Here is a 13674-nt window from a genome sequence, read left to right on the forward strand (position 1 = left end):
GCTACCAGGGAAGCCCTAGTTTTGTAAAAATTTTGTACCTCTGTACTTCTAAGTTTATATAAAAATAGTTATAGCCTTGGCTCCAAGATACTTTCTGTGTTCAATGTCAGAGCCAGTGGAAAGGAGTAAAGACTGATGACTAAGCCAGAGATCCATATATAGCTTTTACTTTAACACAAAGAAGAGACTTGCTAGCAGAGTAATTCATAATGTGCAGAAGAGCAAGGTGAGTCTAGGTCACTGTCATCATTCAAAGTCAGCCTTTTAGAGAAATGAAGTTGGCAGTTGGATTTAGGTCTGCTAAGCTGATTTCAGGCAGCTAAGTCATATGGGTGGTGCCAGTGTGTATTTGGAAGGCCATCCATCCAATCAGTGGTCAGAGGTGTAGGCAGAAAAGACTTTGTCCTTAGCTTGGAGAACTTCCAAAATCTTCCAAGATATCAGGATATTAGACTAAGAGAAAAGACTTCAGGTGTAGAGTAAGCCAGCTGCAAAATCTTCTAGATTAGTTAGAGAAATACTGTTCTAAGCTGAGTTAACAAAATTAGACATAGGAGAAGGGAGCAACTCAGTGGGGTTGTGTCTCTGTGTTTCTTTAGGAGAAGAATGTGAACCACTGATTTAAGTAAAAGTAGTACCTTTAGAAGATGGTAGGAATATTGGTAGAGGAGTGGGGAAGAGGTATCAGGGAGGGGAGATGGTCAACAATTGGCATGTTACAAAGACAGTCACAGCTATGGGCAACTGAAGCTTAATCCTGCTGGGAAACTCTGGGAGATCTTGTAGAATCTATCTCAGAGTTAATCTGCCCAGGGTTGAAGGAGCTGGGGTATGTGTATACCAACATCCTTGACAAGTTGAGTCTGCTGTGTTGAGGGTGACTCAGGCCCCAGGAGTAAGAAAAAGTCATATGTATTAGTCAGGTTCTCCAGAGAAACAGAACAAGTAGGATGTCTGTATCGAAATATCTGTATCTATATCTATAGAGATATTTACTATAAGGGATTTGCTCACACAATTAAGGAGGCTGAGAAATCCCACAATCTATTATCTACAAGCTGGAGGCCCAGGTTGTAGGAATAGGTCCAGGAAAGCCAGAGTAGTTTCAACCTAAACCTGAGGCCTAAGATGGGGGGAGTTAATGGTATAAGTCACAGTCTGTGTCTGAAAGGCCTCAAAACTGGGAGCCCATAGTGTAAGTCCTGGTCAAAACCTGAAGGTTTGACAACCAATAGCTCCAATGTGAAGGGTAGGAGACAATGGATGTCCCTGCTCAAACAAAGACAATGAACTTATTCTTCCTCCACCTTTTTGTCCTATTTGGGACCTCCACAGATTAGAAGATGCCTGCCCAATCTCTTCTCAGTCTACTGATATAAATGCTAATCTCACCTAGAAACATCTTTATGGACATACCCAGAAGTAATGTTTTACCAGCTGCTTAAGCATCCCTTAGCCCAGTCAAGCTGACAAAACTAACCATCACACCTCAGGCAAAGTAAGGAAGGTCTTGGAAACTCATATCCTGGTCAGGATTGTCTAGAAGATTGGGGGTTCTGAGTAAGAAGACAGAAAAAACAAGTAAATAGAGAAAAAAAGCAAGAGCTGACAGTGCATCTGCTGGGAACCACTTTCCACTTCTCCCTATGACCAAGCACCAGCACCACCACCACACCAACATGGTAGCAGGAAAAGAGTTGAAAGAAGAAAAAAAAAAAGACAAGGAAAAGAGTTTACAGTGACCCCAGACAGAGGTGTTAATACTGCATTTCCAATCTCCTCTAGAATTTTCCACAAGGACTTTGAAAGATTTCTGAAGTCTAATGTAATTGACAGAGTGCAGTTGAGATCTGAGTGAAGAGAATGTAATTAGGAGTCAGAGACGCTGAGACTTTCCTGGTGGTCCAGTGGTTAAAACCTCACTTCCAATGCAGGGGATACAGGTTCAATCCTTAGTTGGGGAGCTAAGATCCCACATGCCTCACAGTCAAGAAACCAAAGCATGAAATAGAAAGACTTTAAAATGATGCACACAGAAAAAAAATTCTTAAAAAAATGAGTCGAGACCAGTTTGAAACCCAAATGCTGCATTAGTTAATACATGGGGGCATCTTGTTCTACAATTCTGGTTTTATTTTTTGTATAAAATAGAAATTATAGAGTGTGAATTTTATCTTCCAAAAGTTTTTTAAACATTGTGGGTATATGAATGCCCATTGTAAATTGTGATGCATCATGCAAATGTTCGTCTTATGATTAGTATGCATTGCCTTTGAAAATAGCATCAAATTGATTGTTTATATTCACAGACTGGCTTAAAAAGGTAGAGATATTTGAACTTGGCCAAAGTTTTATCCTTTAATCTGACTTATTTATATAAAAAGATATAAATTTATATAAAAATCTTACATTATAAGATGTAAAATAAACTTTAAGTGACCAATTAAGTCTACTAAGTTGTCATATTTAGCCTGGACTCCTTCATCAAAACACGAAAACATAAATGTGATCAACTTGGAGAGTGAACAGTCAATTGATTTGAAAAGGGTACCCTTCTTTTTTTTCACTGAATGAGTCATTGTAAAGATACTTCTAATTTGGGAAGTTTCTCATGTTATGTATCTCTTTGTTTCAGAATGAAAAATTTTGAAACCAATGATTTAGCATTTTCTCCTAAGGAAAATTTTGGAGACAAAAGTGGACTCGCTGCATATGTGGCTAAAGCAATAGACCCATCCATCAGCTGGGAGGATATTAAATGGCTGAGAAGACTGACATCTCTGCCCATTGTTGCAAAAGGCATTTTGAGAGGTTTGTTTATTTCTCTACTTGAGTGAATTCTGATTTTATGATTCTTTATGGATATGATCATGATATTTTAAGGGAAAATAATCAATTATTTCCAAATAATTAATATGGAAATATAAATCCATCTCTCAGTTCTCCCATTTGACATTAATGACTAAATGTTTCTTCCTTCTGAAGGAGAACAGGGCTCTTATGAAGTAAAAAGTTACTTTTTCTAAAGTAGTGGGATTGCCTGATTTTGGATGCCATTGAATCACAGAGCTTGGCAAAACCTAGGTAGAAGGTCTTGAGTTTGTTGCTTTGGCTGAAAGCTGCCAACAACTGCTCTCAAATCAATAAGTCCCAAGGAAGATATTATGACAGCCAGATATGTTTAAGAGCCCTTTGTATTTTTCTCCTGTTCCCTCCCAGTACTAATGACTAGAACTGATTTTTTGAGTTTGGAATCCCATATCACCTCTCTTTAAAGAATGGTGGACTAGAATGTTAAAATCTTCAAATATCAAGCCATGGTTGTTAAGAAACTTGACAAATTCCCCAATATCCACATGTATGCAAATCCCACAGGGAGGTACCAATGAATATAATAATTTGGAATGTAAATGTGTTCACCCACAAAAATATTTTCTTGCCTTTGAAAACATTTAATACTGTTATGTAGATAACTGCTCGAAACATATTATTTCAAATGGAAATGTTTAAGTAAGTGGCTCTGTGATGAGAGATTCCATTAATTTATCTCAGGGTTAACTATGACTTAGAATCAAAACTTTTTCATTGGTTTTACTTGAATATGTATGAGTACCATGGCCCTTATTTATAAAGTTCTGGGAATGCCCCTGACTTTATTTAATAGTATGGACACAAAAATAAGCTAATGTGAGTAAAAGAATGGGCCTAATGAAGCTTGGCTACCCACTCCAGTATTCTTGGGCTTTCCTGGTAGTTCACATGGTGAAAATCCACCTGCAATGTGGGAGTCCTAGGTTTGATTCCTGGGTGGAGAAGATCCTCTGCAGAAGGGAATGGCTACCCACTCCAGTATTCTGTCCTGGAGAATTCCATGGACTGTATTGTCCATGGGGTTGCAAAGAATCGGATATGACTGGGCAACTTTCACTTTTCATAATGGAGCTTTTAAGTAGTGGAGATATGTTTAAATCCTGATCTGTCTTAATCTGTGCTTTTAAAAGACATTGTTATATTCTTTTCTATAGACTATTGTCAGTTCAAAATTTCTGTGGATTATACTTTTTTGAGTATATACTGATATTACAGACACCTTTAAACAGTTTTGCTGACCTTACTTGCATTCATACTGTAGTCCATGATTATTAGTGCTACTTCCTGTAGCTATATTCCACTGTAGGTACTGAAATATTAACCCGAAGGATCTGTCCCATTTATTTGCTCATTCATTCACTTATTCACTCACTCATTTCATAAACATTTATTATGCTTACTGTGTGCTAAAATAAAAGACAATAATTTGAGATCCTTGGCCAAAGGACATCTCATTCTTGGAGGGGACAGACATAAAAACAAGAATTTGGGTGAGATAAGATGTTGTACATACTGAGATTGAAATCTATGCACTATAAGGGTATGGCTTAAATAGTGTTTGGACAGTTATAAAAGTGATTTAGGGAAGGTTTCATTCCAGGATGAAAGATGATCCTTGACTTTTGTCATGACATCAGGTCAAAAGACTCTTTTTCAGACTTCGGTCATGTTGAAATACAGCAGTCACAAGTAACAATGTTAAACCATATAAGCCGTATGTAGACTTTAAGATGATTGAGAACCACTAAGAACCTTGATGAGGGAAACAACCTCATCAGATCAGCAGTGTAGAAAAAGCAAGCTTTGTATAATGGGCCGACTCAATGGAGGTGGCCTAGCTGTGGTCAGGGAAGCAATTTAGGAAACTGCTGTAATCTGGGCAAGAATTGTAGCTAATCCCTGGTAGCTCAGCTGGTAAAGAATCTACCGGCAATGCAGGAGACCCCAGTTTGATTCCTGGGTTGGGAAGATCCACTGGAAAAGGGATAGGCTACCCACTTCAAAGTCTTCTGGGACTTCCCTTGTGGCTTAGCTGGTAAAGAATCAACCTGCAATGTGGGAGACCTCTGTTTGATCCCTGGGTTGGAAAGATCCCCTGGAGAAGGGAACAGCTCCCCACTCCAGTGTTCTGGCCTGGGGAATTCCACGGGCTGTGTGGTCCATGGGCTGTGTGGTCCATGGGCTGTATTGTCCATGGGCTGTATTGTCCATGGGCTGTATTGTCGCAAAGAGTCGGACATGACTGAGCTACTTTCACTTTCACTTCACAGTGGTGTCACTGAGGGAACTGAAAGAGTGTAATCCATTTAGAAAATTATTAAAAAATTATTTAAAATATTTAAAATTAATTAAAAATTATTTTTAAAATGCTGTTTCAAGTATTTAATCACTCTCATCACAGAAGGCTCACAGCAGTTGGGGTAAAATCACCAATTTAATTTCTAACCAATGTTTCAATTTTGGATTCCCAATATACCTAATTTTCTACCACTTTGTCCTCTAGGATATGATGTGAATCTACTGAATGATTTACTATCACATGTTAAGTTGAAAAATGTTTTGACTTCAAGAACATCATTCTGTGGCCGTTACACCAAGGACCACTACCAACACTTTTACTTCTCTTTTTTCTTTCTTATCCATGTTATGTGTTTTTCACTCAGTAGACAGCCTGAATGTTTATTGAGTAAAATACTTAGGGAAAACTGCATGAATATCTATAACTAGAGAGAGCTCAAAAGCAAGAGAAGGAAAGACTGGGCATTTGGCATTTGAAAGGAAATAACTTATTTGTACACGTGCAGTTTACATTGTCTAACTTCTCTGTAACTATTTACTTCATTTATTTAACAAACAAGAATCATCACTATGACAACAATGACATTAAGGGGTGCATAGGTTCAGTCTGGGTGGAGGGGAGGCGGGAGTGCTAAGGCCAATTCTGGGAAATCCAGGTCTCATTATTTCACAGATCTTCATCCAGAAGTTACATGGATTGACTAAGAGTCATCTATCTTTTTCATTTTCCTTTTACCAGAAAGGTACAGATTATATTTGTAGGAATATGAAATCACAGGCAACTGAGAAGATCTCAATGAAACATCCCCCCTTACCACCGTTTTAAGGATTGCATTCTAATGAATGCAACTAAAACAGCAAGATGCAATCTCTTGCTGTGGTTAAACTCTGTCTTTGGAAATCTCAACACAAACTCTAAATATGTACTTGAGACAGGGTTAGGTTTTCCTCAGAACTCACGCTAACAAATGGCATTATAAACAAAGGCATGTGCTTTTTAGAATTTTTTTCTAATTAAAAAATTTAAAACTAGACGGTCTCACTTCTCTAGTGATTTTTGGCTTCTCAGAAACTTCTTTAACTCATTATTACCCTATCTATAGTTTTTAAAGACATTCTCAAAGAATATTCACTCAGTGTTCCTGAATTGTATTCAAAACTGCTGCCATGAAGCTAGGATTTAGTTACTAAGCTCCTATTGAAATAGCATAGAGTCCTGCTATATGTCTATTGTTCAAGGCCTTGACAATAGATAGAAGATAATACTACTGTAACTCTTGAGTACTTACTTTGGTATTTAAGATTAAGTATGGAAATAATGTATTAATAAGATAGCAAACAGTGCTATTCACTATTGACTGTTGTGTTTGTGAATCAGTTAGTGTATTAACTGGCAAATAACAAATTTGGAATGTCATACTAGTAAACTCTAAAGGTTAATGAAAATATCCAAGATTCATGAACATTTGCTATGTCCACTTTGACTCTCTTGTTAAGAAAACATTGTTTTTCTCTCTGAGTTAAAATAAAATGTGAACAAGATTACATAAACAGCTAAGGAAAGGGATACATAAATGGTCATAAATGATTACTTTCATTTTTTCTCTACATACTCATGATCCCGTCTTCTTAGAAAACCATTCAGTGATTTCTCCCTACATTCCCAGCACTGCCTGGTAGAACACAGAAAACCATCTGAGATGATAGAAGACAACAAACTAAGACTTAAATAGCACTTCCTTCAAAATGAAAAGCTCATAATAATCATAACCCTCACTATGATTAAAATTTGTTGTTATAAACAAAACTTAAATAGATTTGCCAAAAGTATCCAGCAAATAAATCTTCCTCTACCTACTCATATTCTTAGTTAGTATTTCCTGTACCATCCGCTGAAAATAATAATAATCATATTTATCTGAGTGCTCAACATGTCAGGTACTTTCTAAGAGCTCATTCAACTCATTTAATCCACAAACCAATCATATTTGAATCTTTATCCCCATTTTGTGGTTAGTACACTGATGTACCAAACAAGTTAAGTAATTTGCCGCTTACATGGCAAGCATGAAGCAGATATGGGATTCAAATCTAGGTGGCCTTACTACCAAGCCTAAGGGGTTAATCTCTTTTTCATACTGTATAGGGTCAGTTTATTGACAGTATTCAATATCTTAAAACACAGGTTATAGCTACCTGGTGGCAAGTATTTGCATTATAAATCAGAAGATTACATATATCTTCAATCATGAGATTCATAAAATATATTTCAAATATTTTAATTTTTTAACTTTTGATTTTTATGTTTGATATCACACATGCAATTAGATAACCAGAGCAATTCTAGTTACATTTTACATTGTTTGTTAAGGTTACTTATAGATATAGATACATCTAGACATAAAAAAATACCATGGTACATCTCTTTATTAGAGTGGGTAAACCCATGCAAACATTAAAACTCAGTTAGCCAATATGTCAGTCCGTAGCCAAGTGTGGCTATTCAAGTAAATTAAAATTAAACAAAAGTAAAATTCAGTTTCTCACCTACATTGCCACACTTCTATTACTCTATGGCTATTTATGTTACTATATGGAACCACACAGATGTAGAACATTTCCATCATCATAGAAAGTTCTCCTGGATAGCATACAAGTCTGTATCTTTAGAGAACCATTTCCTAAACATGTTTTAAATGATAGTGTGATAACATACTGGATTTCTAGTTCAAAATGATAGATTGAGCACATATGTACCCTTTTATCAAATTTAAGACCTTACTGAAATTAAAGTACAGAAATCCAAGAATGCATAACACTTATGACAGCAAAGGAAAGGAAGGCACAAGCAGCAGAGAAACTTCAAGACATTTATGAAAGAAACAAAAGGTAAAGGGAGTATATTGACACCAGGAAAATGAAAAGAAAACTGCTCCTGTAGAGAGTCTTTGTGAGAACCCTGAAGGCAGGAGCAAGTCGTATCATAGGGTGCCTGAGGGTTCCTAGGGTCTAGAGTGCAAGTGTGACAGAGATGAGGGATGAAAAGTGGGAGCTGAAAGCCAGAAGAATCACTGGAGTTCTGTTTGTGACACTCCCCCACTAGCCCAGGAGAGACTCTGCTGAAGATGGGTAAGGTTTGCTGGGGTTCCGGGGTGTCCAGGGGACTGGTCTCTGCCTCCTGCTGCTGCCTTGGAGGGGTGCAGGGTGGTGAGGAGCTGGGAGCCACGGAGTCTCCCAAGGGTCTGTGCTCCAGCCCAGGGGAGACTCCACCTTTAGCATCACAAGGCATTTCAGAAATTCCAAAACATAAAAGACCATGGTACATCTGCAGAAAAGCTGATGGCAGAGGAAAGAGATAAAGTAAAAAAAGAACTTTAAAGACTCCAAAGGATAGGTTCAGAGGGATTGAAAATATGTTTAAATAAGAAGAATCTGCTGTGAAAAGAAAATTGGAACATTAAAAACAGTTCGCAAATATTAAAAAAAAATGATTTTTGGAATTAAAAATAAAATTACTGGTTTACTGAAGAAGAGGGTCAAGGATATTTCCCAAAATGTAAAACAAAGTGACAAATAGAAATGATTAAATGATTTTAATCATTAAATATGATTAAATGGAGAGGCTTGAAGACTGTTTAAAATGTCCAATATCCAAATGATAAGGGCTTCAGGAAAATTAGAGATACCAAGGGAACATTTCATGTGAAGATGGGGGCAATAAAGGACAGAAATGGTATGGACCTAAGAGAAGCAGAAGATATTAAGAAGAGGTGGCAAGAATACACAGAATTGTACAAAAAAAGATCTCCATGACCCAGATAACCATGATGGTGTGATCACTTACCTAGAGCCAGACATCCTGGAGTCTGAAGTCAAGTGGGCCTTAGGAAGAATCACTACAAACAAAGTTAGTGGAGGTGATGAAATTCCAGTTGAGTTATTTCAAATCCTAGAAGATGATGCTGTGAAAGTGCTGTACTCAACCTGCCAGCAAATTTGGAAAACTCAGGAGTGGCCACAGGACTAGAAAAGTCAGTTTTCATTCCAATCCCAAAGAAAGGCAATGCCAAAGAATGCTCAAACTACCACACAATTGCACTCATCTCACACGCTAACAAAGTGATGCTCAAAATTCTCCAAGCCAGTCTTCAACAGTATTTGAACTGAGAACTTTCAGATGTTCAAGCTGGATTTAGAAAAGACAGAGGGATCAGAGATCAAATTGCCAACGTCCACTGGATCATCAAAAAAGCAAGAGCATTCCAGAAAAACATCTATTTCTGCTTTATTGACTATGTCAAAGCCTTTGACTGTGTAGATCACAACAAACTGGAAAATTCTTCAAGAGATGGGAATACCAGACCACCTTACCTGCCTCCTGAAAAATCTGTATGCAGGTCAAGAAGCAACAGTTAGGATCAGACTTGGAAGAATGGACTGGTTCCAAATTGGGAAAAGAGTACATCAAGGTTGTATATTGTCACTCTGCTTATTTAACTTCTATGCACAGCACATCATGCAAAATGCCAGGATGGATGAAGCACAAGCTGGGAAAAATATCAATAACCTCAGATATCCAGATGACACCACCCTTATTGCAGAAACTGAAGAGGAACTGAAGAGCCTCTTGATGAAATGAAAGAGGAAAGTGAAAAAGCTGGCTTAAAACTCAACATTCAAAAACTAAGACCATGGCTTCTGGTCCCATCACTTCATGACAAATAGATGGGGAAACATTGAAACAGTGAGAGACTTTATTTTCTTGGACTCCAAAATCACTGCAAATGGTGACTGTGGCTGTGAATTTAAGGCACTTGCTCCTTGGAAGAAAAGCTATGACCAACCTAGACAGTGTATTAAAAATCAGAGACATTACTTAATACACAGAGACATTACTTTGCTGACAAAGTCCATCTAGTCAGAGCTATGGTTTTTCCGGTAGTCACGTATGGAGGTGAGAGTTGGACCATAAAGAAAGCTGAGCACCGAAGAACTGATGCTTTAGAGCTGTGGTGCTCGAGAAGACTCTTGAGAGACCTTTGGACAGCAAGGAGATCAAACCAGTCAATCCCAAAGGAAATCAATCCTGAATATTCATTAGAGGAAGTGATGCTGAAACTGAAGCTCTAATACTTTGGCCACCTGATGTGAGGAACTGACTCATTGGAAAAGACCCTGATACTGGAAAAGATAAAGGAAGGAAGAAAAGGGGATAACAGTGGATGAGATGGCTGGATGGCATCACCGACTTGATGGACATGAGTTTGAGCAAGTTCTGGGAGTTGGTGATGGACAGGGAGGCCTGACATGCTGCAGTCCATGGGGTCACAAAGAATTGGACATGACTGAGCAACTCAATGGAACTGAACTGAAGGGCATCACACACACACACTATATATTTCTCATATAGCACCCGCGTCTCTTTACATCTCCAGCATTGGCAGGAGGGTTCTTTATCACTATCATCATCTGTGAAGCCTAACATATATATAGTTTAGTATATATAGTATATGGACTTCTCATGTGGTGCTAGTGGTAAATAACCAGCCTGCCAATGCATGTTAGATGAAATAGATGCGGGTTCGATCCCTGGGTCGGAACCATCCCCTGGAGAAGGGCGTGGCAACCCACTCCAGTATCTTGCCTGGAGAATCCAATGGACAGAGGAACCTGACAGGCCACAGTTCATAAGGTCACAGAGTCAGACACAACTGAAGCAACTTAGCATGCACACTATATAGTATATATTCCTTATATATACTATTCTCTGCTAGTAATAATAATATCATGATGACACAATGTCTTAGTCGGCTCAAGTTGCCATAACAAAATGTAATAGCCTGAGAAAGGGAGTGTTTTAAAGCAGAAATTTATTTTCTCATTCTTCTGGAGGCTGGAAGTCTGAGATAAAGTAGCCAGCCTGGTTGGTTTTTGTGAAGGCTTTTCCCTTGAGTTGCAGAGGTCACCTTGACGCTGTGTGCCCACATGACCTCTCCCTTGTGTGCGTGGAGAGGGAGAGGAACAAGCTCTCTGGTGTAATCTTGTAAGGGCACTAATACCATGATGAGGGCCTTACCCTCATGACCTTTATCACTAGCACTACCTGGGACCTCATTTAACCCTTATTACTTCTCAAAGTATTCATTTCCAAATTTGATCACATTGAGGGTTAAAACTTCAACCTATGAATTTTTAAGGATATAAACATTGTCTATGCCACATGGGTTTAACATTTTCATATGCCTATAATTTTAGAAGAAAAATATTTCTAGCTTTATTTTGAAAAGTGGGAATATTTAAAAATTCCATGAAACACAGTTTGGAAAATGGTGGTTTAAAGAATAAAATTTTCAAATAATTCAAATTACAAATTCTCCTATGAATCTCTTTTTTATTATTCTTAGTCAGGTATGCCCTTGATCTCCATTGCTGAATTTATAAATATATGCAATGTCCTGTATCTATCTGCTTAAGTTTCCACAATCTGATTTCACTACAACCTTGGGCTACTTTTGAGTGTTAAACTTGGGAAGCAGTGTTATTTTCATGATTCTGTTAGCAAATAGTTTTTATTGGGAGAATGCTGAAAATAATAGTTTAAAGATGTAAAATATTTTTAAAAGATTTGAAATTGATTTCGGAGTATGTTAGTCAAATTTAAAACAGCATTTTCAAAAATCAATATATTTTTAAGACTGGTTTCAGATGTAGCATATCATTTGAATGTTATATTTTTATATGCTTCAATGGACAAAATACATTTAATTATAGAACACTATTACTTAAAATAATTACTGAAGTTAAAGCTTTGTATTAAAGAATATTTTTGAAATAGACTTGTTTATCACCTGTTACACTAAACTGCTTGCTACTGTTATGTTAGTTTATGTTATCCAAATTTTGGGGGAGTAATTATGTTGAATGATAAATAATTTAATCTTGTTAATAATAAAAATAAACTGAGCACGGGTATTTCCTTATGAGGATAAATACATTTTAACTGCATGTCAGTTTACCATCTATTGATAGTTTTATTTCATCATTAAGCTGTTTCAAATGTTAACCTTTTTTGGCCAAAGAAATCATCAATATAATTCTAGATTTAACCCTTGGGTGTATGTCTGTGCTAAAGTTTCTGAGCAAGATACATATGTATCAGGCCAGCCCCTCTTTGATGGGGATGCTTTGGCCTCAAAATTCAAGCCTTTTATTAAGTTGCCTTTTCCACACCGTGGTTGTATTACTCTTTCTAGGTGATGATGCCAAGGCAGCAGTTAAACATGGTTTGGACGGGATCTTGGTGTCAAATCATGGGGCTCGACAGCTTGACGGGGTGCCAGCCACTGTGAGTTTTGGCAAATGCCTCCATTGGAATTCCCATTTGTATTTCAGTTTTGACCATCTCTGTGACTACCTCTCTTTGTATATATATTTTTGTATGAATACTCAAGATAGAATGTGTAGGAATATATGTAAGATCTCAGATTTTAAGTTTAGTGGTTCAATCCCCGAGTCTGGAAGATCCCCTGAACTAGGAAATGGCAACCCACTCCAGTATTCTTCCTTGGAAAATCCCATGGACAAAGGAGGCTGGTGGGCTTCAGTCCAAGGGGTCGCAAAGAGTTGAACACGACTTAGCGACTCAGCATGTACATGAGCACATGGGCATCTACCTAAATTAGATTATTATTCTATTTGTTTGTAAACTTATAAAAGTCGTCTGTGTTAAGTAAGTAGCCATTTGTAGGCAGTGATTAGTCCTATATTTATAGATATACTGAGAGGAATATTGTAAATTTGAGTAGGAAAGAAGATTATGCCATGAGTGTCTTGGAGGTGGAGGTTGAAAAGCTGAAGAGTGAGGGCAGGTGGGGAAAGGAGGCAGAAATCCTGTGGCCTGGGAGAGGTTTCCTGCAAACAAACCTCTCTGTTGGAGCTTGAACTACCTTGGCTGCACATTGGAATCTCTTGGGAGCTTTAAAGAATCCTAATTCCCAGTCTGCACCCTGAATCCATCCATCAGAATCTTGTGGGACCAGGAAAACTGAAGCACTAGTATTTTTACAGCTACTGAGTAGATCCAATGTGAATTTATATGTACTATATACCCTGTGCCAGACAAATCAGAGTCAGAATCCAGATATAAAAGTAAACTAACTGGCTGCAATGGTGTGGGATAGAGTTAAAACAGTTAAAGTGAGCAATCGGCTCCCAACGCCAGGAGCGAAGGGCCCAGCCATGGATTGACTTTAAGATAAAGGATTGGGGAGCCCAGAAATGGATCAAAAGTCATGGAGATAGACATATATCCAGGGGTGTACTTCATGGATCCCTGATCTAGAGTGAAGGCCAGAAGCTGTAGGTGGGGTGGCGTGGGGATCCCTTATATGCTGTCCACTGTGAGAATGTGTCCGGGATTTCTTCAGATGAGGCAGTGGGATTGCAGCTGTCTTTCACCTCTGCTTTGTTCCCATATGGACCCCTGCTTTCACTAGTGTGAGTGTA

At 38.0% G+C, this 13674-nt stretch overlaps 1 protein-coding gene across 5 annotated transcripts in view; it reads left to right on the forward strand.

Annotated features, from left to right (window-relative positions):
• Positions 1 to 13674, forward strand: part of HAO1 (hydroxyacid oxidase 1) — a 151392-nt gene that overhangs the window by 41384 nt on the left and 96334 nt on the right. For all 5 annotated transcript variants that reach the window (XM_086333406.1, XM_086333405.1, XM_086333407.1 and 2 more), the window contains 2 exons: positions 2636 to 2811; positions 12423 to 12514. In XM_086333406.1, coding sequence (XP_086189532.1) covers positions 2636 to 2811; positions 12423 to 12514 — 268 coding nt within the window. The remainder of the gene's footprint in view (positions 1 to 2635; positions 2812 to 12422; positions 12515 to 13674) is intronic.

This window comes from Bos grunniens, chromosome 13, assembly GCF_055505025.1.
Source record: "Bos grunniens cultivar Pamir isolate PY7600 chromosome 13, Bosgru_T2T1.0, whole genome shotgun sequence".
Lineage (NCBI taxonomy): Eukaryota > Metazoa > Chordata > Mammalia > Artiodactyla > Bovidae > Bos > Bos grunniens.